Source organism: Pelophylax lessonae, assembly GCF_965119305.1.
Source record: "Pelophylax lessonae genome assembly, chromosome: 10".
In the NCBI taxonomy this organism is placed as follows: Eukaryota; Metazoa; Chordata; class Amphibia; order Anura; family Ranidae; genus Pelophylax; species Pelophylax lessonae.
This window is the reverse complement of record NC_138777.1, coordinates 181026058-181051991: the sequence shown is the minus strand read 5'-3', so window position 1 is coordinate 181051991 and position 25934 is coordinate 181026058. Positions and strand designations below refer to the sequence as shown.

At 42.7% G+C, this 25934-nt stretch overlaps 1 protein-coding gene across 1 annotated transcript in view; it reads left to right on the top strand.

The window, feature by feature from the left end:
- Positions 1–20204, top strand: part of LOC309564983 (5-hydroxytryptamine receptor 3A-like) — a 74017-nt gene extending 53813 nt beyond the window's left edge. Inside the window, exons 6-9 of the mRNA XM_082269712.1 lie at positions 6913–7070; positions 12741–12948; positions 16299–16502; positions 19928–20204. Of these exons, the coding sequence (XP_082125838.1) occupies positions 6913–7070; positions 12741–12948; positions 16299–16502; positions 19928–20202 (845 nt within the window). The 3' untranslated portion in view covers positions 20203–20204. The remainder of the gene's footprint in view (positions 1–6912; positions 7071–12740; positions 12949–16298; positions 16503–19927) is intronic.
- Positions 20205–25934: the final 5730 nt, after the last annotated feature.

Sequence of the window (25934 nt, the reverse complement as noted above, 5' to 3'; positions counted from 1 at the left end):
ACTTTAAGTCACGCATATATGAATGGTTATCATTGGAAAATATGGGGAAAGACTTCTCATGCAACTTTGATGTACAAATTTGAGGGCTGAAGACTTTAATGTTAACCCTCAGAAGTTACATGAAAGTCGTACCTGAATGGTATACAGTGAAACTTGTGTGCAACATTTGTCCATTATCACTGGTCAAACCCAAAGTCCTATCTAAGTTGCACACATCCAAAAATGGGTCAAAGTGGCATCCAAGTTGCACCAAAGTTGCACTACATAGTTGGCGCAACTTTGGAGTCGTACAAGTGTGAATGTAGCCTAAAACCTGGAAACCTAGAAAGCTGATTGGTTACTTTGCACGGCTGCACCAAATTCTGTGTGCACCAGTTTTAGTAAATCTCCCCCTTTGAGTTTTTTACAGACCTATGGTAGCAGCCCTAAGAAAAGATGTTTGTTTAAACCATCTGATTGTAGAACAGGATTTTTATGGCTTTTTTGTTAGACAAGCAATAAAATACATCAAATACATCTTTTAGTAACATGCAGTACACTAATAAATGTATTATTTCTGGAAAAAAAATTTGTATGAAATTGATTTGACTAAGGGGATGTGTGTGGGTAGCCCTAGAAATATAATTTTACTGTGTCGCAGAATATCAATCTAGTATGTAATAATGATAAGAATAGAAAATGTAAGTGCAAGAAAAGAAAATTGTAATACCATGTGACTATATGCAGTAAATTGTGGGGGAGATTACCTAAAAATATAACACTCATAATTTGGTGCAGCTGTGCATGGTAGCCAATCAACTTCTAAGGCCAGCCATACACTATTCAAATCTATGTCGGTTCCTGCTGATTCAAACCTTTAATGGGTAGGCTGAATGTACCAATTTGATTGATAGATTATCGCTAGTGGCTGCTAAATCCACTAGCGATAATCACTGTTATTTCCCGGCAGGGATGGAGGGGCCAGGAGTAGTGTAGAGACCAAAATGATTTCTGCTACATTGCTACATTTCTTTGGTAAAAAAAATATGTAAATCAGTGTAAATGATATAGTCTGTGTGATAGTTATAGCGGCTACAAACTATGGTATATATATTGAAAAATGTATCACTCCTGATGTACTGACGCCTATCTCATTTATTAAGAGCCTAAAAATACCAGGTTAGTATATATATATATTTATCCCCCAAATTACCCTTTTTGGAAAGTAGACAGTCCAAGGTATACAGTAAGAGGCATGGTAAGGTTTTTGAAGTTGTTATTTTTTGTCATCATTTTTTGGGGAAAATTGAGAAAATATATAGTTTTTTGGAGTTTTTTGAAAATGCAGAAAGAAAATGAAAATGCATTTTTTATAAAAAGTTGTCAATTAGTAAGGTATATCTAACACACAGCATAGACATTCTTAGAATTGTACACCAAAACGCATTCTGCTACTCCTGCTGGGTAGAACGATACCACATGTGTGAGCATTCTTCACAGCCTAGCCACATAGAGAGGCCTAAAATCCAAGGAGCACAATCAGACATTCTAAAGACATAAATTATCGATCTCATTTCCTGACTATGAATTACATCAACTAATATTCATGTGTCAAGGATGCTTCTTGCTTTTTTAAAATTATTTTAACATGTTTGTACAAAATGTGAATTTTAATCTGTGGTGTGGTACATTGAGGTCCCATGCACACCGGACGTTTTTGGAGCTGCTGTTAGCAGCATCAGACATTTTTTTTTGCAGCTGCAGAATGCCCATCCATGTTATTCTATGGCCTCATGCACACATAGAGCTTTTAGGAGCTCCAAGTGGCATAGGTGTTTAATAGCTGCAGAAAAAACTCAGGACCAGTGCGTACTGGAGCTGCAGCGTCTGACGCTGCTAAAGGATAAATAACGTTGCTTAACGTGCGTTAAGCCACGTTATACGTTTTTTTTCTTCCATTCAAAATCAATGGTTCCCTATGGGAGCCTATTGATTTGAATGGAAGGCGCATCGCAAGTCGGATCAGGATGATCCGACTTGCGGTGCGACTTGCGCTGTGAGAATCTTGAGGGGGAATTCCACGCCAAAATGGGGAAAAATGGCGTGGGGTTCCCCCCAGGTTCCAAACCAGGCCCTTGGGTCTGGTATGGAATTTGAGGGTAGCCCCACGCCGAAAAAACGGCGTGGGGTCCCCCCAAATTCCATACCAAACCCTTATCCAAGCATGCAGCCCGGCAGCCCAGGAAAGGGGCCGAGTGAGCGGCCCCACCCCCTCTGGACCACACCAGGCCACACGCCCTCAACATGGGGGGTGTGGGTGCTTTGGGGCAGGGGGGGCTCTGCACCCCCCCACCCCAAAGCACCTTGCCCCCATGTTGATGAGGACAAGTGCCTCATCCCCACAACCCTGGCCGTTGGTTGTGGGGGTCTGTGGGCAGGGGGCTCATCGAAATCTGGAAACCCCCTTTAACAAGGGTGCCCCCCAGATCCTGGACCCTCTCCCTATGTGAATGGGTATGGGGTACATTGTACCCCTACCCATTCACCCCATAAAAGGCAGTGTATGTAAATAATGACAGGAGACGTTTTGAAAAGTTTATTAAAAATCTTCATCCGGTCTTCTCCGCTCTGGTCTTCTCCTCTCCGCTCTTCTGATCTTCTCCTCTCCGCTCTTCTGCCCTCCGCTCTTCTGCTCTTTTGCCTCCTCTGGTCTTCTTCTTCCTCCGGTCCTCCTCCGACGCTGTCCCGGTGATTATGCCGGTCTCCGGTCTCTGCAGCTTATTTTATAGCCATTAGGGGCGTGGCCACCCAGTGACATCACAGAGAGGCCCCACCCCCTTATGCCACATCGTCGGTGACCTTTGGAACCTGGGGGGGAACCCCACGCCGTTTTTTCCCCATTTTGGCGTGGAGTTCCCCCTCAAGATTCTCACAGCGCAAGTCGCACCGCAAGTCGGATCAGGTGCGCCTTCCATTCAAATCAATAGGCTCACATAGGGAACCATTGATTTTGAATGGAGGCAGAAAAACCACTGCTAAAAGCGACGTGGCCAAACGTGCAATAACGCAAATGGAAAAAGCTACTAAAAGCACGTTTAACAGCTGCTTTTTCCTGGCGTCAAAAAACTGCTTTGGAGCTCATTTTTATGACGCCCTGTGTGCATGGAGCCTGAAAGTATTTGTTTTTTTGTTAGGGATTCGTTATTTTTTTGTGTCATATATATAGTATATAGACTCCCTCAAGAACTGGTTCTGGCCAGCTCAGTAGATTGTTTGAAAAAAGGCCTGGATTCTTTCCTAAATGTACATAATATAACTGGAGACTGACATTTATAGGTAAAGTTGATCCAGAGAATATCCGATTGCCTCTCGGGGGATCGGGAAGGATTTTTTTCCCCTGCTGGAGCGAATTGGATCATGCTTTGCTGGGGTTTTTGTGCCTTCCTCTGGATCAACTGTGGGTAAAGGATTCTGTAGATGGGATTGTATGATTTTGTTATTTCCTCTTTTATTGATTGAACTAGATGGATTTATGCCTTTTTTCAACCAGATTAACTATGTAACTATGTAACTATATAGGGGCGTGGTACCTGTAAAGCCATTTGAACAATAGAGACTGTCTTTGGCAGTCTCCTTCCCTTTCACTATTATAACGTCTCTTCAGGAAGCTTCGCACATGTGAAAATCCTTATTGTGATACTATGACTGGTGTGGTGGTGATCAGGGACAATGGGACTGGTGGTGATCAGGGACAATGGGACTGGTGGTGATCAGGGACATTGAGCTCCATTCATGAAGCAGTATTTTCCTCTTTAAAATGTACGGTAAAATGCTCATAGAGGGGGGTGCCCCCTTCAATGCAGAGATCATCATTCGTGCCCCCTTCAATGCAGAGATCATCATTCGTGTACCCTTCAATGCAGAGATCATCATTTTTGCCCCCTTCAATGCAGAGATCATCATTCGTGCCCCCTTCAATGCAGAGATCATCATTCGTGCCCCCTTCAATGCAGAGATCATCATTTGTGCCCCCTTCAATGCAGAGATCCTCATTTGTGCCCCTTTCAATGCATAGACCAGCGTGCTGCTTACCCCCTTAAAATGCAGAGATCATCATTCATGCCCCCTTTCAATGCAGAGATCATTGTACCCCCTTCAATGCAGAGTGAACAGCGTGCCAACTTGCCAAGCCCCCCAGACCAGTGCACTTGACTTACCTGTTGTAGCGGCGACTTCTTCTCTTCAGTCCCCGCATCTCCTCGAGTCCTCCCACGTCCCGCCTCCTCCTCGGCATTGGCCTAGGAGGAGGAGGATCCATGTGACAATAGCAAATTTTCATTCGCTATTGTCACACAATGGGTGGGCTCGGGGCACACTGCTCTGCGCCCCGGGTCCACCCTTTCCTACTAGAGCCAAATTGTAATAGGCGGGGAGTCGGGAACTGTCTGGGAGGCGGCGGCCTGGAGGAGAAAGGGCTGACGTCACTGTTTGCTAGACGCTAAGCGGCTCTAGCCTAGCAACCAGAGCAGTGTGTGGGCTCCAGCCGCCTCCCTGCAGAGAGACAGCGCCGACAGAGGGAGCAGCAGAGCGGTCAGCGGATCAGGAGGATGATATACAGATGGTCAAACTCACAAGGCGGTTCTGCGAACTTGCAAAAATTTAGTAACCGGTTCTTTGGAGCCGGTGCGAACCGGCTGAATCCCACCACTGATTGTACATGATCACTGCCACAGCAGTACAATGTTACCATAGTGACACTGCCCTTGCTCTAGTGAAAGTATGGAAAAAAAAAAAAGCAGTCAAATTTTCTTTTAAAATTTTTTACTATGATTGCATACACTATGATTGCATATACAGTGATGATCACTGTAAAGGCAATCATTTCTATCTCTGTTTGGCATCATTCATGATGCCATTGTTTTCCACTGTGATTGCTGGGTTTGAGAACAGCTATCACCTGGTAAAGGGCTGCTGTGAATGACCCTGTACCATGTGATTGCTGTAACTATTCATAGAGATCACAGTAGTAAACAATGATGTCATGAATGACAGCCATTGTTACTATTGCTGACTGTGATTGGCCAGTGATCACATGCTACAGGGCCAATCGCCAGCCGCCTTGTACCCTGATCTGTGATCCACTGTGTTCGTGGACAGAGCAGTCACAGATTCTGCCACTGCATGCTCCTGAGTGGGAAACGTGGAACGACGTACTGGCAATGTTCCCTCTAATTTTTTACTGTGCTGAGCAAATAAAAAAAATTCTGAGCGCAAACCTTTAGACTGAGCAATGGGGGGGGGGGGGGACGTCAATGCAGAGTGACCAGCGTGCCCCCAATCAATTGCAGAGTGCCACAGCAATGCCCCCAATCAATTTCAGAGTGCACAGCAATGCCCCCAGTAAATTGCAGAGTGCCCACAGCAATGCCCCCAATAAATTGCAGAGTGCCCACAGCAATGCCCCCAATAAATTGCAGAGTGCACAGCAATGCCCCCAATAAATTGCAGAGTGCACAGTAATGTCCCCAATAAATTGCAGAGTGCACAGCAATGCCCCCAATAAATTGCAGAGTGCACAGCAATGCCTCCAATAAATTGCAGAGTGCCCACAGCAATGCCCCCAATAAATTACAGAGTGCACAGCAATGCCTCCAATAAATTGCAGAGTGCCCACAGCAATGCCCCCAATAAATTGCAGAATGCACAGCAATGCCCCCAATAAGTTGCAGAGTGCCCACAGCTATGCCCCCAATAAATTGGAGAGTGCCCACAGCAATGCCCCCAATAAATTGGAGAGTGCCCACAGCAATGCCCCAAATAAATTGCAGAGTGCACATCAATGCCCCCAATAAATTGCAGAGTGCACAGCAATGCCCCCAATAAATTGCAGAGTGCACAGCAATGCCCCCAATAAATTGCTGAGTGCACAGCAATGCCCCCAATAAATTGCAGAGTGCACAGCAATGTCTCCAATAAATTGCAGTGCTACAGCAATGCCCCCAATAAATTGCAGAGTGCACAGCAATGCCCCCAATAAATTCAGAGATGCCATCGTTTCCTCCCGAGACCCGTGCACTTACCTCACAAGCTCACGAGTCACGGCAGCTTCTCTTTAGTCCTCGGCTCCCGCGTCCCCCGCGTCTCCTCAGTCCTCCCGCCTCCTCCTCGGACCTCGGCCAATGGCATGGGGTGGTATGCCTTTCGGCCAATCAGGAAGTGGGAGGACCCGCTCCCTGATTGGCCAGGAGGAGGATCCGTGTGACAATAGCAAATTTTCATTCGCTATTGTCACACAATGGGCGGGCTCCTCGGGGCGCACTGCATATCACTACCGTCACCGTCACCGTCTGCGGCTCTGCGGCTGTGCCGTCTGACTTTGTGCTGCGCGGGACGGTCAATTAGACTGCGCTGCCGCGCATGCGCGCAGCTTAAAGGGAACATTGCGTACTGGTACTAGTTGTGTTATTCTTATGGAATCACACAAGCAGGGAATTACATTTCTGAGGAAGCTCTGTACACCAAGGGTTTACAGAATGCCCAAAGGTTGCAATATTGCATTTGTTGTAATGTACATAGCATTAGAGAACTGCACATTGAAAAAGAAAGTTAATTTGTAGAAACATTAAATTACAATATGTATTGTGTAGCAATTGCATATGCTATATTATTTTTTTATTTGCTATATTTTGTTCCCACAAAAGTGGAATTACCACATACACACCCATACAAAAATGTTAAGTGGAAGATCAGAGCAAAATGGGGGCCTTTTTTGGCAGTCTTGCGTTTATATGCCAAGTAGATGGTTTCAATCCAAATGTTTCATATACATTTATCTGCCTATGGTGCTATATGGTGGAAATGTGCTTTGTATGATCCCCTATATATGGTTGAAAGCATATAATTTTATTTGATCATATGTTTTCTCTTCCCCAGTTATCGATGTACAGTTGTTTCCCATTTCTAATGCTCAAAAAGTAACCGAATTGTCAAAAGAAGAATTTTCAAAGTCAGAATGGGATCTCATGCAAGTAGATGTTATGCATTTAAATGTGTCTAAAAACGGGGAGAATTGGAGTAAAGTAATTTATCAGGTAACATCAACCTAACTTATCCACTGTAAATCTAGCCATTGTTCTCACTTACACGTTCATACTTGTTATAACTTAAAATAATAACTTTTTCTCACAAAGCACCATAGTAAATGGCTATGTATGTATATATATATATATATATATATATATACACTGTATATATATATATATATATATATATATATATATATATACAGTATATATGTATATGTTGAATGTTGATATAACATTTTGATGTAAGTCACATAGGGATTGATTTACTAACACTGGAGAGTGCAAAATCTGGCGCAGCTCTGCATAGAAACCAAATCAGCTTCCAATTTTTTGGGGAAAAGCTTAATTGAACAATCTGAAGTTAGAAGCTGATTGGCTAGCATGAACAGGTACACCATATTTTGCACTCTCAAGTTTTAGTAAATCACCCTCATAGTGTTGTACTTAAGGAAGAAGGCCCCTCCAAAAAGGTTACCTCCAACTTGTTTTGCTTCTGGGACTCTGACAAGGAGATATAATTCTGCTAGAATCTTTGTTAGATCCCCTTTACACACTTTAGGGCTCATGCACACTGAGCTCAAAGGAGCTCAAAGAAGTGGCTCCTACAGGCTTTTGAGCTGTTTTGAGCTCTTATTTTTTTCTGCCTGAAAACTCCCCTACATGTTAGCCAATGTGATCACACTATGGCTTTTTCAGACGTTTTGAGGCATAACTCACCAAACTCTGGGTTTTGAGAAGAGCTAGTGCCCCAAAGAGCTCAAAAAAGCTCAAAGAAGCTTGAAACAATTGTTCAAAAACATTTGTTCCAGATTTTTGTTTTGTTTATACAGTGGTTAAGAAAATACTATCTAGGAGGGTTTGTGAAAAAAAAAAGAAAAAAAAAAAAAAAAAAACGCATATGCTCAAAATGTTTAAAGAAGCTCAAAGGAGCTCAAAGGAAGTTAAAGAAGCTTGAAGAAGCTCAATAAAAACATGCATAAACGCACAAAAAAGCACAAGCTTCTTCAAGCTGAAATAAAAGCTCAAATACCTGTAAAATCAGCTTCTTTGAGCTGCAGTGTGCATGATAAAAATGTAAAATATATTTTTTTAAATTTTGCAGTGTGCATGAGCCCTTAGTTATCACAGACTTTGCTTGACCTTGTGAAGAGGAATATTTGGAGGATTTAGCAGGGGATGCTGAGTATATGTTTTTGTATTTATTGTGATTTAAAGAAAGGCTGCTTATTCCATGCTCCCGTAAGCTTCCTTCAAGCTTCCCCCATGCCACTGGTCATCTGTAGGGATGATCGAACTTTTCAAAAGTTCGGTTCGACCAGAACACCAGAACTTCCAGAAGTTCGGCCTGGATTTCAGAACCCCATTGAAATCCATGGGACCCGAACTTCGGTAATCAAAAAACCCAATTTTGAAGCCCTAAAACCCCTAAAAAGTGCCTAGGGTTCTGGGTCATGCCCCAGAGACTATTAATCACACAAAAAGTTCTTAAAAATTGTCCTTTTTGATAGAGAGCCAGTTATTGAAAAAATTATTGAAAAAAAAAAAATTGGATTTAGTGTCTGGGGGGTATAAAAAGTGTACCTGCGAAGTTTCAGCTCTGTAGCATGTCCAGAACCAGAAAAAAAAAAGATTGTTTGTATTAGAACACTTATAGAACAGGGATATGGCTCCGCTATTTTCACATCTTGCCGGTTTTGTAGCAAGCTTTTTTTGGGCATTTTTTGGGGGGTTATTGGAGGCACGCATAACATCAGATCTTCTGTGTAGGGGTATATATATACACACACACTTATATGTATATATACACATACACATATATAGGTGTAAAAGTAGCAGAACACTATACTTGCGCTAATGAAATAATTAACACCCATATGGCTTCTCTCCTTTCACACCTATATGTGTGTATGTGTATAAATACATATAAGTGTGTGTGTGTATATATACCCCTATACATAAGTTCAGATGTTTTGCCTGCCTCCAAAGACCCACAAAAAATGCCCAAAAAAACGCCTGCAATAACACACCTGGGCGTTTTTTTTGGCGCAGGCGTTTTTTTTGGGCATTTTTTGTGGGTCTTTTGAGGCAGGCAAAACATCTGAACTTCTGTATAGGGGTATATATACACACACACTTATATGTATTTATACACATACACATATATAGGTATGATAGGAGCGGAGCCATATGCCTGTTAATTATTTCATTAGCGCAAGCATAGTGTTCTGCTACTTTCACACCTATATATGTGTATGTGTATATATACATACATGTGTGTGTATATATACCCCTATACAGAAGTTCAGATGTTTTGCCTGCCTCCAAAGACCCCAAAAAAACTGCCCAAAAAAACGCCCAGGTGTGTTATTGCAGGCGTTTTTTTTTGGGCATTTTTTGGGGGTCTTTGGAGGCAGGCAAAACATCTGAACTTCTGTATAGGGGTATATATACACACACACTTATATGTATATATAGACATACACATATATAGGTGTGAAAGTAGCAGAACACTATACTTGCACTAATGAAATAATTAACACCCATATGGCTTCTCTGCTATCACACCTATATGTGTGTATGTGTATAAATACATATAAGTGTGTGTGTATATATACCCCTATACAGAAGTTCAGATGTTTTGCCTGCCTCCAAAGACCCCAAAAAAATGCCCAAAAAAAAACGCCTGCAATAACACACCTGGGCGTTTGTTTGTTTTTTGGCGCAGGCGTTTCTTTGGGCATTTTTTTGGGGTCTTTGGAGGCAGGCAAAACATCTAAACTTCTGTATAGGGGTATATATACACACACACTTATATGTATTTATACACATACACACATATAGGTGTGATAGAAGAGAAGCCATATGGGTGTTAATTATTTAATTAGTGCAAGTATAGTGTTCTGCTACTTTCACTTTTTTGGGGCATTTTTTGTGGGTTTTTGGAGGCAGGCAAAACATCTGAACTTCTGTATAGGGGTATATATACACACACACTTATATGTATTTATACACATACACACATATAGGTGTGAAAATATCAGAACCCTATGCTTGCGCTAATGAAATAATTAACAGGCATATGTCTCCGCTCCTATAACACCTATATATGTGTATGTGTATAAATACATATTAGTGTGTGTGTATATATACCCCTATACAGAAGTTCAGATGTTTTGCCTGCCTCCAAAGACCCCAAAAAATGCCCAAAAAAAATGCCTGCAATAACAAACCTGGGCGTTTTTTTTGGCGCAGGCGTTTTTTTGGGCATTTTTTTGGGGGTCTTTGGAGGCAGGCAAAACATCTGAACTTCTGCATAGGGGTATATATACACACACACACTTATATGTATTTATACACATATATAGGTGTGATAGGAGTGGAGCCATATGCCTGTTAATTATTTCATTAGTGCAAGCATAGTGTTCTGCTACTTTCACACCTATATATGTGTATGTGTATATATACATACATTTGTGTGTATATATACCCCTATACAGAAGTTCAGATGTCATGCCTGACTCCAAACATGTCCTCAAAAAAGCCCTATAAACGCCTGCAGCAAAAAGCAGGCTGACAGGCGAGAAGCCATATCGCTGTTCTATAAGTCACCTAAGAGAAACAATCTTTTCTCTATAGCAGTCACCATGAAATGGAAGGGTTTGGTCACCCTGCCATAGCAGTCAGAGTCAGTTCACCCTACACTACACTATGGTCACCCTGGCACTTAACACTTTCCCTACAGAAACTAGATTTTTGAATCTAACTAAAGTGGAAAATAGCACCCTAACTGCACTAGGTATCCCTTTCCTCACACTAATAATTGCTAAATGACACTTTTGAAGCAGAAGTAACAGAACTGCTTCCACTCTCTTCCACGTCCCTGTATTACAATGCTAGGAATTTGGCGGGGCTATCTTATATACTAGGGTGCGTATTCACTAATGATTGGCCTCTGGACCCCCTAGTCACTCCAATCACATTCCTAGCATTCTCCTGCCCCCTAAATTGGCTTTTACTGATGGTTCTGGTCCAATCATGGACTTTTAAAGCCCATTTCCTGTCCCATTGCATTTTGGTCGGTTCTGGTTGCCGAATTCCGAACTTTTTCAGCAAAAAGTTCGGAATTCGGCCGAATTTCGAACACCCAATGCTCGGGTCGAACCGATGGTCGACCCGAACTGTTCGATCATCCCTAGTCATCTGAAGCCACTTTTCACTCTTCAGCACTCCATTGATCACAGGCACTCCAACATTATCACCCACAATGCAGAACCAGCAGTCCTGCATTTTAGGTGAAGATCTCAAGGGCCTGGAGAGCAGAAGAGAGCACCGGGTGCCAGGGAAGTGAGGGATAAGTTAAACTGAAAATTAACCCACAGGCTTAATGGTTTCCCAAAACAGTTGCATTCAGTTAGTAGTGTGTAGGATGGTTACATTGTTGACTCTTTAGGAAGGTTTCCTCTTTAAAATCTTTTCAGGAAAGTGAATGATTTCATATACTTCCTGGCAGGATCATGTATAATCTTGCGGTGGAGCTTAGAGAGTTCAACAGAGAGACAGTATAAGGACTTCATTTTTTCTTTGCTACCTCCAGTATGGACACCCCTACTACTTAGGCCTGAACAAGCCCTGCTATAGGCAGTCCCTGGGGGAGAGCGTGTGGGTGATCCATTCATAATTGGGACCTGCCTAGTGCCTACAAGTGTGCTTATGTGAGCTCTCAACCGAACTGTTATGCCATCAAATGCTGATGTCATAGCTGATCATGTGCAGTACCATGGTAACTGCATATCAAAAATAGGGTAAGATGGCAGCTTCCTTGACAGTAAAGGATGGGAGGGTCTAATTCCTTTTTAGTTAAACTGCTTTTTATCGTTCCTATAGACAAAAACAAACATTTAACCCTAAGAGTGTGAGGAGGCACTTTGGATTTTCCCCAGAGTTTAGCTTTAAAGGAAAAGTATTACCAAAGCTTGTTTGCCTGTTCTTCTCCTGTGAATCACAGGAGTGAAGTTCGTTCTACACTCCCGTGACGCATTTTAGGCAGACAATGGGCCGAAGCCTGCTGTTGGCTGACGTCAGAGAGCTGGTCCAGGCTGGGGAAAGATCCCAACAATTTGGATTCTTCCACAACCCTGGACCGACACCAGGCTCAGCCTTTCAGTAGGAGGGCAGTCTCTCCATTGAGCATGGGGGGGAGGGGGGCAGTGCAGACAGGAGTAACTGACAGTCACTATCTCTCTGCTCACAGAGCTCTGAAAACCTGAGTGATCAGTGATGTTTGATCACTCAGTTCTCAGTGTTAGAGCCGGCAGGGAACAGATGCAGCATCGGTATGATGCTGCATCCACCTAGGTATGTATGATTTTGAAAAAGACAAAAAAAAAAAAAAACTTCCCTTTAAAAGGTTAAGTATTAAGGACACCCTTAGTTCCCTTTAGTGATAATCTGTGTCATCTTGTTCCTACAATACTGACTCCAACCTAGCTTGGCATTGAAGAAAATTGGATGTTTGTATTTTGAAACATTGCATTTTTAAGGTGTAGTTCTTAAGCGGGCAGCATAGTAGACAAACTTGCAATGCAATACATGTAGCTTTACAATTGTTAACCTTATATTACCATCAGCTAGTACTGTTTCTTCAAATTTAGTGAACATTTGATTTTCTGTTTGCAGGTTCTTATAAGAAGAGCTCCCATTCTATATGTCATTAATCTTATTATACCGGCCTGTTTGCTTGTGGTGGTGGACGTATCAAGTATGTTTATTCCCATGGAGGGTGGAGAGCGCCTAGGATTTAAGATAACCATTGTGCTTGGCTTCTCTGTGCTTCTATTGATTCTAAATGATTTCCTGCCCAACACAGACAATCCACCTATACTGGGTATGTCTGACAATAAAGACAAAGTAAATGGGCAATTGTATAAAATGTCTTCTCATTTTCTTTATGAATTCTCATTACATAATAGGCTACTTTTTACACTCAATTGGTTTTAAAATGAATACCGTATAAACTATTTGGATATCTTATACCATGTTGGATACAAAAAGAAGCAAAAAGTGCCATCTATACAAGATGATTAGTCTCCCTTTTATGGGATAATGTATAATTTTTCAATTAAATAATTCTTATTGACAAGATGTTAAACCTACATGACTAATAGTAATGTACATACATATTTTAGCTGTCTAGTATGGATTGCATACTTTAAGTTAAAATTCTTAATTTACAGTAATATAAGCTCAACAACTCTACAGAGACAAATATCTTTCTTAGAATAAAGGAAATACGTTTTTAGTAGAAGTTAGTATAGTATATGTTTTTAGTAGACACAGTGGAGGGGGGGGGGGGGGTGTACTAAAACTGGGGAGTACAAAATATGTTGCAGGTCTGCAAAGAAACCAATCAGCTCCCAGGTTTAGGCCTGCGGTCACACCGGGTACGATTTAAAGTAGAGCAATTTAAAGCCCAACTTCAACCACTACTTCAGCACTACTTCAGTGAGATTTGTAATAATTTGATATGACTTCAGTGCTACTTCAGTCCATGTCACAGGGAGGAACAATGATGTTATGAACAAAAGTTTAACTAGCAAATGGTTAGTATTTACCTTATTCAGAGCTCAAGTAGTGCTAATATAGACACAGATACGATTTGCAGCACGATTTGCATTATAGCCTATGGCAGTGAAATCGTGCTGAAGTCCCAAAAATGTAATGCATGAACTACTCCTCAAATTGTACAAAGCGTATCATTTAACAACTTCTGGACAAGAAAGTTTTATCCCCTTATTGACCAAACCATTTTTTGCAATACGGCACTGTGTTACTTTAACCATTTGCTGACCACCGCGTGACTATTTACTGTCAGCACACTCCTTCCGTGCCTAACCAGCACGTGTGACCGGCAGCTCCGATGTCCGCCGGCCACTCGTGATCTCCCGCTGGAGAGGGAGAAAGACAGACGGCTGATGTAAACACAGCCGTCTGTCATTCTCCCTGAAGTAATGACAGAGGCTATGCAATCCATCTATGTAGGATCGTATGTCTTTGTGATTACTCCACTAGCCACGCCCCCTAACAGTTAGAATCACACCCCTAGGGACACCCCTTGATCACCAATAAAGTTAACCCCTTCCCTGCCAGTGTCATTTTTACAGTAACAGTGCATATTTATAGCACTGATTGTTGTAGTAATGTCACTGGTACCCCCAAAAGTGTCAAAAATATCAGTCAGTGGTCCGATCTGTTCGCCACAATGTCGCAGTACCGCAAAAGAAATCGCAGTTTGCCGCCATTACTAGTTAAAAAAAAAAACCTAAAAATTACATAAATCTTTCCCGTAGTTAGTAAACGCAATAACTTTTGCGCAAACCAATTAAAATACGCTTTTGCAATTTTTTTTAGCAAAAATATGTAGCAGAAAACAAATTTAGATTTTTACATTTTTTTTGAGAATTTCATATAAAAAATGTGAAAAATATTATTATTTTTTCAAAATTGTCGCTCTTTTTTTTTCTTTTTTTGTTTATAGCACAAAAAATAAAAACTGCAGAGGTGATCAAATACCACCAAAAGAAAGCTCTGTTTGTGGGTAAAAAAAGGATATCAATGTCACTTGGGTGCAGCTTTGCATGACTGCGCAATTGTCCATTAAAGTCACGCAGTTCCGAATCACAAAATAGGGCCTGGTCTTTGAGCAGCCAAATCCTCCGAGGCTTAAGTGGTTAACTGACAATTGGGCGGACATGCGACGATGTACCTAAATAAAATTTACAGCCCAAAAATTTTTTTAAAAATCGTATTTTTTCATCAGTTTAGGCCAAAATGTTTTCTGCTACATATTTTTGGTAAAAAAAATCCCAATAAGTGTATATTGATTGGTTTGCGCAAAAGTTATTGCATCTACAAACGACGCAATATTTTTAGGGAATTTTTATTTATTTTTTTAACTAGTAATGGTTGCGATCAGCAATTTATAGTAGGACTGCGACATTGCAATGGACAAATCGGACCCCTAACTGACACTTTTTGGGGACCAGTGACACAAATACAGTGATCAGTGTTAAAACAAATGCACTGTCACTGCACTAATGACACTGGCAAGGAAGGGGTTAAAATCAGGGGCCATCAAAGGGTTAAGTGTGTCCCTAGGGGGTGCTTACTAACTGTGGGTGGTTGCACTGATTGGGGAAAGTCAGAGATCCGGATTTCCGGTTAGCAGGAACACAAGATCTCCATCTTGTCCCCTTGCAGAACATCGATCTGCCTTGTTTACAAAGGCAGATCGCCTTTCCTCCTCTCCTGGAGATAATCCTAGGTGGCCGGCGGACATCGAGTCCACCAGACGGGCTGATTAACATCTCCGCTAGCCAATCAGGTGCGTTGGCGCCTCCAGCGGTGCAATGGTGCCTCCACCGGTGCAATGGCGCCATCTAGTGGCTGTTGAACGAAACGTCGTAATAGCGCCACATTGCTGCAGTAAATACACGGAGGCCAGTCAGCAAGTGGAAGAGACACTGCCATAGAAACACAATCAATGCTACTTTAGGTATGATTTATAAATCCCATGTCGTGTCTGAAGTCGTACTGGTGTGACTGAGGACTCATTGTCAAAGCGTAATCGTACAAGCTGATGATAGAAGCTAATTGGCTACCATGAACAGTTGCTCCAGTTTTAGTAAATCTCCCCCAGTGTGTGATCTTCCTTTTTAAATCATGTGGATGAGCTAGTATACTCGTTGTTTTGGTATTTGTTTGCTAGTGAATCTGGCTGACGGTTTTGCTCTAGTGTTCTAGAGCTATCTGTTGTCTTCCTTTTTGTTGTCATGAATTTGGTAAATTCCCAATATTTCATTACAGAAGTGCTCATGTGCTCACCTGTGCTACTGTCATTTTATATTAGCATTGGGAATTCCTACCTCACCTAAAAAACAAACAAAAACAAAGCATACATATTAATATACCAGCTGGTGCTAGTAATGCAGCATATACTGTAGCTTTGATATTAGAGATATCACTTTTTTTCTCACCAATTTGCAATATGATAAATGCCATGTGGAAATAAATGTATACTATATATATGTAGTAAGATAAGCTGCACACAGAAGGTTTATTTTTACCTTAATGCAGAGAATGCATTAGGGTAAGAAGCATTCTGCTTTTAGAACTACTTTTAACTTTAAAAAGAAATGAACTAAATAAGTAAATACATTTTCTTTGTCATTTTTTCAGGTGTTTTCTGTATGGTATGTCTGCTCATTATGATCATTAGTATTATTGACTCTATCTTCATATCATACATGTTGCACCTTTCTTCTGTGCGGCCAGATGTACCCGCATTTATAAAGCTCTGGGTTCTGAAACGACTGGCGTTTGTGCTTAGAATTAATATAAAGGAGGATTTGGATTCCATTGTTGTTGGGAGCAGTAACAAAGGTAAAGACATTTAATTTTATTATTCCTTAAGTTTATATGGTGATGCCCTGAAAAAGTAAGCTGTATGAACTTTATGTAGAGTGACAGGACTTTTAACAAATTCCCCTAAACTGTGTAAAACTTACTGTCAGTAGGCTCAGTTCAAGAAGCTGACACAGGATAGGGATACTTATTTTTAAAAAGTGACAATTAGTTTCAGCCAAATACTAAAAGTTTTGAAAATGCCAGTCACATGGCTAAAATGAGGATCCATATCCTTGTGTTAGATCTTTGTTAATTAGGAAGAATTGTGATTTGTTTGTAACCACACAAGCAATCCTGGGATAGTGTTTAGACCAGCCTTTTTCAAACAGGGTGCCCAGGCACCCTGGGGTGCCTTGAGGCTTCTTCAGGGGTGCCTTGAGGCTTCTTCAGGGGTGCCTTGAGGCTTCTTCAGGGGTGCCATGGCAAAATGCCTAAAAATTTATCAAAAATTGTATGCAAGTCAGCAGGTGGCTAAAGCCTGCCTTTTAGTTACACAAAGCAACAGATTTCCATTGATGCATCATTACACCTTCTAGCCCATGGTGTCCTAACAACCAATGACATCATCAGTTAATAAGGAAGATGTCTGTCGCCCCCACAGCATCAAAACAACAACAATATTATGGCGTTCTACTAGTGTGGACAGAACTGCAATATATATGCAATGTATAATTGGACAACTGTTAAGGATAAAGTGGGTAGTGGGGAAATCCAGAATAGTTTCCAAATCTCAACGATGATAGTAGTCCAAGTACTCAGTGGCTGCCGGCTGGAGCAAGGAGAGGCTCTACATGGTAAGAAGAAACAAAAAAGCAGCTCCTACTGAGTGTAGCATACAACGTTTAATAGGGGTTAAAATAAATGATGCACTCACAAAAGGTAAATGGTATGCTAGCATGGTGAATGTAATGGGTCATCTGCAGAGTCTCTAGTAGCGGATGGATGCTGTTGAGATGAGAAAGCTGATAGCTGTCAGCATCTATCAGTCAGCATAGCTGTTTTCACGGTGCCCGGGTCTATGCAGAGGCATGGGTGATGTCACATCCGGCAGCTGAGAAGGCAGGAGAAACGCGTGTTCTGAGCATGCATGCTCCTTCATCAGGCTCTCTGGGGTGTCTTGAGGCTTCCTCAGGGGTGCCTTGGCAAAATGCCTAAAAATTAATCAAAAACTGTATGCAAGTGAGCAGGTGGATAAAGCCTGCCTTTTAGTTACACAAAGCAACAGATTTCCATTGTGCACTATTACTACCTTCTAGCCCAGGGGTGGGGAACCTACGTCCCGGGGGCCGTATGCGGCCCTCAAAGTCATTTGGTCCGGCCCCCCCCGTGCAGCTGAGTCTGTGTCTCTCAGCTGATCTGTCAGAACGGCGCCAATGCTTCCTGTATAGTTCCTGTATAGTTCTATCAAATGCACTCTGCCTGTGATCAATACAGGAAACATCGCCTCTTCCTCCAGCGTGGCGCCGCTGCTAGCCAGTATTTACCGCCACACACACAGCAGTACCTGCCAGAGCCAGCAGTACCAGCCAGAGCCAGCAGTACCAGCCAGAGTCAGCAGTACCCACAACAGTACCAGCCAGCAGTACCTACAGCGCAGTACCCACAGCAGTACCAGCCAGCAGTACCAGCCTGAGCCAGCAGTACCCAAGGCAGTACCTACAGCACAGTACCAGCCTGAATCAGCAATACCCACAGCAGTACAAGCCTGAGCCAGCAGTACCAGCCAGCAGTACCCACAGCATAGTACCAGCAAGCAGTACCAGCCTGAGCCAGCAGTACCCACCAGCAGTACCAGCCAGCTGTACCCATCAGCAGTACCAGCCAGCTGTACCCGCCAGCAGTTTTTTTCAAATCTTCCCACCACAAAGTCGACTGCGCTCCAGACTGACCGATGCAAAGCTGGAAAACCAGTTGGGAGTAGCAACATCATCAATACCAGCTAACATCACACACCTCACCAAAGAGAAGCAGTTGCAGCCATCACATTAGGGGTGAGTTAATTACATTTTTGACCAAATATAACAGGCACATTTTTAAGTTGATAAGTTTGTACGGCCCCCGAATGGTTTTATAAATACCCAAATGGTCCTTGGCAGGAAAAAGGTTCCCCACCCCTGTTCTAGCCCATGGTGTCCTAACAACCAATGACATCATCAGTTAATAAGGAAGATGTCTGTCGCCTCCATAGCATCCTTGTTTGACCCTCCTGTGCCTCTCACCCTCAGCACTGGGGTGATATTAACTGACTGATGGAGAGAAATTGAGGGAGAAGAGAAACATTAGAATACTAGTCAGTACCAGTGTGCAAAATAGAGATGTCGCGAACATAAATTTTTCCGTTCGCAGATGTGGACGGCACACACATTTACTGGCAGCTCCTCAGCAGGGAGTGGAGATTCCCATATAACAAAAACAGTAAAAGGGAGGGCACCAGGCAAGTATGAGTGTAAAAACAATTACACTTTATTTAAAAAAAAACTTACATCGAGGTGTATTTCAAGAGGGGTAGTGTGGAATGCCATTCAGGCAAGCAGCTGTCACGTTGAAGTGGAGGACCGCCGAAAATTAAGCTTGGACCCACCGCACAGGCATCTCACATGGCGGCGTCTGGAGCTCTCACACGCCACTGATAAAGACAGCAATAGCCGACACACAGACAAGGGAGGGGACGAGCCGCAATGCGTTTCCAAGGCCCCGTCTCCTTCTTCAGGCTACCTGCCCCCGAAAGGAGGGGGTAATTTATGTTATCAATGGGAAACTCGAGGACTAATCAAAAAGGAGGTCGGGCGGAACTAGCCATTTGATCACAGAATTCAATGCTGGCCAGAATCTCAAGCAACAATCAGATCTGCGGCATGTTTATGGGGGTCAAAAGCAACAAAAACACACATATTACAGGTTGGGATTAAGCAGAAGCTAAAGATGGGTTAAAAAAAAAAAAGTTTGAAGGTTGGGATCAAGCAGAAGCAAAGTGGAGGAACAAGCCAGAGGTCAAATAGTAATAAAAATGCGGATGGCAGCAGAAGCGTAAGGAGCAAAATATTGGCTAGAAGAGAGCATAATAATCTGGCAAACAGGAAGTGGAAAGGCATGGCTTAGATAGGAATTTCATGGAAGGAGCAAGGAGCTCAAGGTTTGCCAGAAACAAGATAGAAAGTGATTTTGTCCAAGGGATCAGGCTGGGAGCTGTCCAGCATCTCAGCTTGCTCAGCAAGAACAGCTTTGGTTCAGATCCAGGTCCTGACAGGCAGGTATCTTTTTTATGAATGTGAATACTTTATTGTGAGTGGCTGATTTACACCAACATGTCTTGAGATGAGAATGCTATGCAATTTTCAAAGTGTTGGAAGATTTGCAAAAAAACCTACAATACCCCACTAATAATAACACTTTTTTTTTAGCTTCAAATGAAAATCTGGCACTCACTGAATCAGAGACAGAAATCAACAAGCATCTCTCAAAAAATGTCAAAGACAGCTCAGAAATTAAACTACTCAAAAGATTGCTATTGGAACTGCTTATGGTTCGAAGACATCTTATCGTTACTAAAAAAGAGGAAGAGGCAAAATCTGAGTGGAATCTGGTGGCTTTTGTCTTGGACAGGTTCATCCTTATCCTTTACCTCCTTATTGTGGTCATTATTGTCATTATAGTGGTCCTTGTGTGGGTGATATAACAGTTCCAGCCTAAAATAAAAACCCTGGACGCTGTTCACCTGAAGGATAAGGTGTGGTAAAGGATAATTACATATCAGAAGATAACCAGGACCATCCCTGAATCTCCCTAGACAGGTGCTCATCCACAAATGTGTGTATTTAAAAAATTGTTTTTAAAATGTATCTTTGGCCAAAACCTTTTTCGATCAAAAATGTTTTTTTTTTTTTTTTTTGGGGTTTATTGTTGTGTGTGCTCCTGCTGGAGAGAACTTCCTCATTGCTGGACATCTACATATGACTTGTTTTGGGGACAAAAAATTTAAGAAGACCAATTTTAGGTCAGACTATGGAAATTTAAAGTGGTTCTAAAGGCAGAAGGTTTTTTTTTATCTTAACCGGCCTGGCGGTATGATTCTTTTGGATTTTAGGTGCTGAAAGCGGTATCATTATTTTGCATGTAATTCTTGTGAATGAGCAGCCCAAACCAACTGTATACATTTATATATATATATGTATGTATACATATATTATGTATACATATAATATATATATATATACGTATATATATATATATATATATATATAATGTATACAGTTGGTTTGGGCTGCTCATTCACAAGAATTACGTATATATATATATATATATATATATATATATATACTATATATATATATATATATATATATATATATATATATATATATATACATAAAAAGTACAGGAAAACTGCAGGAAAGGGCACTGGGGGGCAATGCAATGTGATTTTTCTTTATTTTGAATGGTATCAGTGTGTTTGGTGTGTTTTTACATTTGAATTTGCCGCCGGTTCCACCCCCCTGCGAACGTCACGTCGCCGGAGACGGAAGCCGGGGCTCGAAGACGATTGGGAGGAAGATCCGCCGCCGCATACCGCTCGCATACTTCGCTGGATCCCGGAGAAAAGGTAAGTAAAACCTCTACCAGGATCCAGCGATCTTCCTAGCGCTACCCCGAGTGTGGCTCGGGGTTACCGCTTTTGGCTCTACAATCTAACCCCTAGTCACGCTCGGGAATACTGCTAGGAAGGTTAATGCATTCTATGGGCAAAACCAACTGCACAGAGCAGGTAATTATGACATGTTTGCTACAAAAAAAAAAAAAGAGAGACTTTACAATTACTTTAATCCATTCTATGCATTAGGATAAAAAAAATTCTTTTGCAGCAGCCCCCCCCCCACCCAGTCCCCCTAAAACTTACATGAGCCCCATGTCGATCCAGCAATGTGTACAAGTGCCTTGGCTCTTGTACACTCTCTCTCATCAAAGTCAGGAGGAGAGAGAGGGGGGCAGGGCCGAGCGGCAGCTCCGTATACAGACAGAGCAGTGGCTCAGGAGTCCCTATAGCAGGCTGCTTGCTCTAGGGGCAGGGGGGAGGGGCCATGAGTGCTTGTGAGGGACCTTTAGAAGAGGAGGATCACAGCTGCTCTGTGCAAAACCACTGCAAAGAACAGGTAAGTATAACATTTTTGATTTTTTTTTAAACATAGCCTTGTAACAAGCAGTAAATAAACTTTAAAATAAGCCTCCACTGACATCTTTAGCTGCAGAAACTGTGGAGCAATTCACCCTTAAAGTTTACAACACTGACGTTTTTTCAGTTATAGTTTCATCATTCTTCTCTCTTCCTGTGCACCTGCTCTGTGCTTACATCAGAGATTAGAAAGTTGCAGAATACCAAATACCTAATCCCTTCTGAGAGAGGAGAGTAGAGGTGAATCACTTCACACTGGCTGCAGCTACACAGGTCAGTGAGTGGTTGTCTTAAAACTTATTTACTACTAGCTAGAAATATGAAAATATTATAAATAAATCCACAGCAGTGACCTACATGGCAGCAGCTGTAATCATTCCAGGTGGATAAAAAACATTCCCTATAGCCAGTTTTGTAGGTTTAGGTGGAATTGTTAGAACCGGGAGGATTACAAGAAGCTAAGCACACTCCTACAAAATAGGTCTCTAAAAATTTCATTGGTGTTGAAGGTAATGCACTGGGTGTTTGCGTTCTACTTTCGTTCCTTGTAGTGTTTTGAGGTTTCCCCACCTAGGGGAAGAATACCTTAACCATCACAGTGAGCGCTGAGGCTTGATTGTGTTTGGATTATAAATCTAGATGTGTTAGCTTTGTGAATTGAACAAAATAAGTGAGAAAGTCGCATAGAAATTTTACTATGAATTTCTAAGTTTCCAAAAGTGTAAAATATAAATATTGGCAAAACTTCTTTTTTCTTTTTGAACAGAATAAATCCGGGTACACATAAGCCAAATGTCGGTAAATATCAGCTAGTTAAATAAAACAGCTGACATTCGGCCTGTGTGTATGTCAGTCTGACAGAAGCTGGCCTTTCAGCTGGCTTCTGTCGGACTAGCACGCGGGAAAACCAGCAGCCGACAGTCTCCCTATCAGCGTTCTCGGCCAATGGCAGAGAGCTCTGATCGGAGTGTTTTAGTGGAGGGGGGCGCCCCCCTGTCAGAACACAACAGCTCAGCGGGGGAGATCGCTATATTAATGTGAGGGTTATAACAGGGCTCAAAATTTTAAGTCCTGAGCTACTAGCCAGGCCTTAAGTGTTACTCGCCACCAGTTGCCCCACTCAACTCCTACCTGCCCCGCCCCTAATCCCACCCCTAAACATGCCTTGATAAATTATCTCATAGAATGACACTGTTAAATGTTTTTGCATTATTGCAGAAGTTATAAAAATAAATATTAATAACAACATTATCAGTGCCCATCAATGCAGCCTACCAGTGCCCATCAGTGCAGCAGCATCAATGAAGCTTATCAGTATGGCCTGATCAGTGCCCATCAGTGAAACCTCACCAGTGCCCATCAGTGCAGCCTCACCAGTGCCCATCAATGCAGCCTCACCAGTGCCCATCAATGCAGCCTCACCAGTGCCCATGAATGCAGCCTCAAAAGCGCCCATCAATGCAGCCTCCCCTGTGCCCATCAATGCAGCCTCCCCTGTGCCCATCAATGCAGCCTCCCCTGTGCCCATCAATGCAGCCTCACCTGTGCCCATCAATGCAGCCTTACCTGTGCCCATCAATGCAACCTCACCTGTGCCCATCAATGCAGCCTCACCCGTTCCCGTCAATGCAACCTCACCCCTGCCTGTCAATGCAACCTCATCCATACCCGTCAATGCAACATCACCCATGCCCGCCAATGCAGTTTCATCCGAGCCCCTCAATGCAGCTTCATCCGAGCCCCTCAATGCAGCTTCATCCGAGCCCCTCAATGCAGCTTCACCCGTGCCCATCAATGCAGCTTCACCCATGCCCATCAATGCAGCTTTACCTGTGCCCATCAATGCAGCTTCACCTGTGCCCTTTAATGCAGCTTCACCTGTGCCCTTCAATGCAGCTTCACCTGTGCCCTTCAATGCAGCTTTATTTTTTTGTTTAACATCTTTTTATTGATTTTAAAATAATACACACTTGTCACAACCAATACAAACTAAACATAGACTACATTTATCACATCAAACACACCCTAATAATAATAATAATAAAAAAAATAAAAAATAAAAAGGGGGGGGGGAGACGAGGGGGGGGGGGACCCTCCTGGCGGGGTGGTATTAGAAAGTTTTACTGACCGTCTTTCAATTTAATCTTACTTCATTATGACTCCTCAACATATCGCACGCCCTTCCAACTATAATTATTACCCAACATCTCCGAACCAGTTATTGTCTGTCTTAAATTTTTTCAAGGCTTCCCATATTTTATTTCCCTTATTTATCTGCCCTTTAGAGATATACGTAAGGTCCTCCATAAGTGCTATGGAATCAACTTTAATACACCACTCTCTCAAAGTAGGTGGTTCCACTTCACCCCATTTTACTGGGATAACTGCTTTTGCTGCATTCAAGAGATGTGGTATTATGGAGCTTTTATATATCTTCAGGGGTTCCATAGTACAGTGAAAGAGAACTCTCCAGGGGCCCCGTGTTAAATCAAAATTCGATATCTTGTTTATAGTTAGTAATATTTTATCCCAGTAGGGTTGAATAGCTGGGCACGTCCACCAAATATGCGCATGTGTTGCTACCTGACCACAATTCCTCCACCGCAAAGCTGATCGAGTAGGAAACATTGCATGTATCCTTTCTGGGGTATTAGTGCCATCTTGACAGGAGTTTAAAATTAACTTCCGCTATTTTAGAAGAAACAGAGGAAGAAAGGGCCACCTGGAGAATTATCCCCTTCTGACGATCCGATATAACACTCCCCAAATCTTTTTCCCATTTGGCAAGATAGCTCGGATCCTCAGGGTAAAACATTTTCAATAACACATTATAAAAGGCTGAAATGGCATGCTTTAGTGGCTGTTGAGTCTTAAATAGTTCTTCTACAGGGTTGAGCTCAGAATCGCTCCGTATGGGTTTAGGAAGTGAGTTCAAAAAATTCACCAACTGGCCATATCTCCACTCATCCATCCGAGATGGGTGTCTTGGATAAAGGATTTCATTTAAGGGTTTAATTTGGTTCTCCTTATAAACATGGCCCATACGCAGGGGCGGACTGGCCTGGGGGGAAAGGTGGCAATTTCCCCCTGGGCCGCCTGGATTCACTGTAAATGGGCCGCTGTGCTGGCAGCGCAGAGCTGCACATGTCCGGTACTGGTGGTGTGCTACTGCTCGGGCGGCTCCAGCGCGGGGTTAACAGAGTGGAGGAGCAGTGACAGAACGCCTCTCTCACTCACTGCAGCTACGAGCCGATCGTCCTGTGACAGGGCTGAGAGTGTTGTATCCCTGCAGAGCACAGCCCTTCCCCCCTCCTCTACACAAATGGGAGAACAGATCTGCTCTGTCTTCTCCCGCCCCTCTCTCCCTGTGCCCGCTGGAAACTTCAGATCCTAAACATGAGGCATCCGACAGTCACATCCTAAACATGAATCTGCTGACTGAGCCAGTGAGGCTGCTGCTGGGACTGTACAAGTGAGTGAGCTGTGACCACACTCTCCCCTCTTTACTCTTTCTTCCTACTCTGTCTCTCCAGAATACCTCTCCCCCAGCCTTGTTTAACCACTTGCCTACTGGACACTGTCACCCCCTTCTTGCTCAGGCCAATTTTCAGCTTTCAGCGCTGTCCCTCTTGGAATGAAAATTGCGCGGTCATGCTACACTGTACCTATATGACAGTTTTATCATTTTTTTTCCCCCACACACAATTCAAGCTTTCTGTTGGTGATGTTTGCTTAAAAAAAAAAAAAATTTTAACCACTTGCCAACCAGCCGCCACATTTATACAGTGGCAGGTCAGCAGGTTACCATGTACGGCGGTCCACAGGAGCGATCCTGGGGACGTGTGCCCACTCGCCAGCAGGGTAGCCAATCCATGGGGGCCAGCAGACACAATTGCCACCAGGCGCCCGCAATCACTCCCCTTGGAGAGAGAACGGCGGTCTGCTGTTGTAACACGGCAGACCGTTGTTCTCTCAGAAATCAATACAGAGCTCCTATTATCCCCCTTTTTAGGAACACAGGTCTCTGTGTTCATTTCACAATACCATCCCCTCTAACAGTTAGAAAACACCCCTTAGGCTCACACTAAACCCTTTGATCGCCCCAGGGTTAACTCCTTCCCTGCCAGTGTCATTATTACAGTAACAGTGCATATTTTTAGCACTGATTACTGTAGTAATGTCACTGGTCCCCTCAAAAGTGTCAAAAATGTCAGTTAGGAGTCCGATCTGTCCGCCGCAAT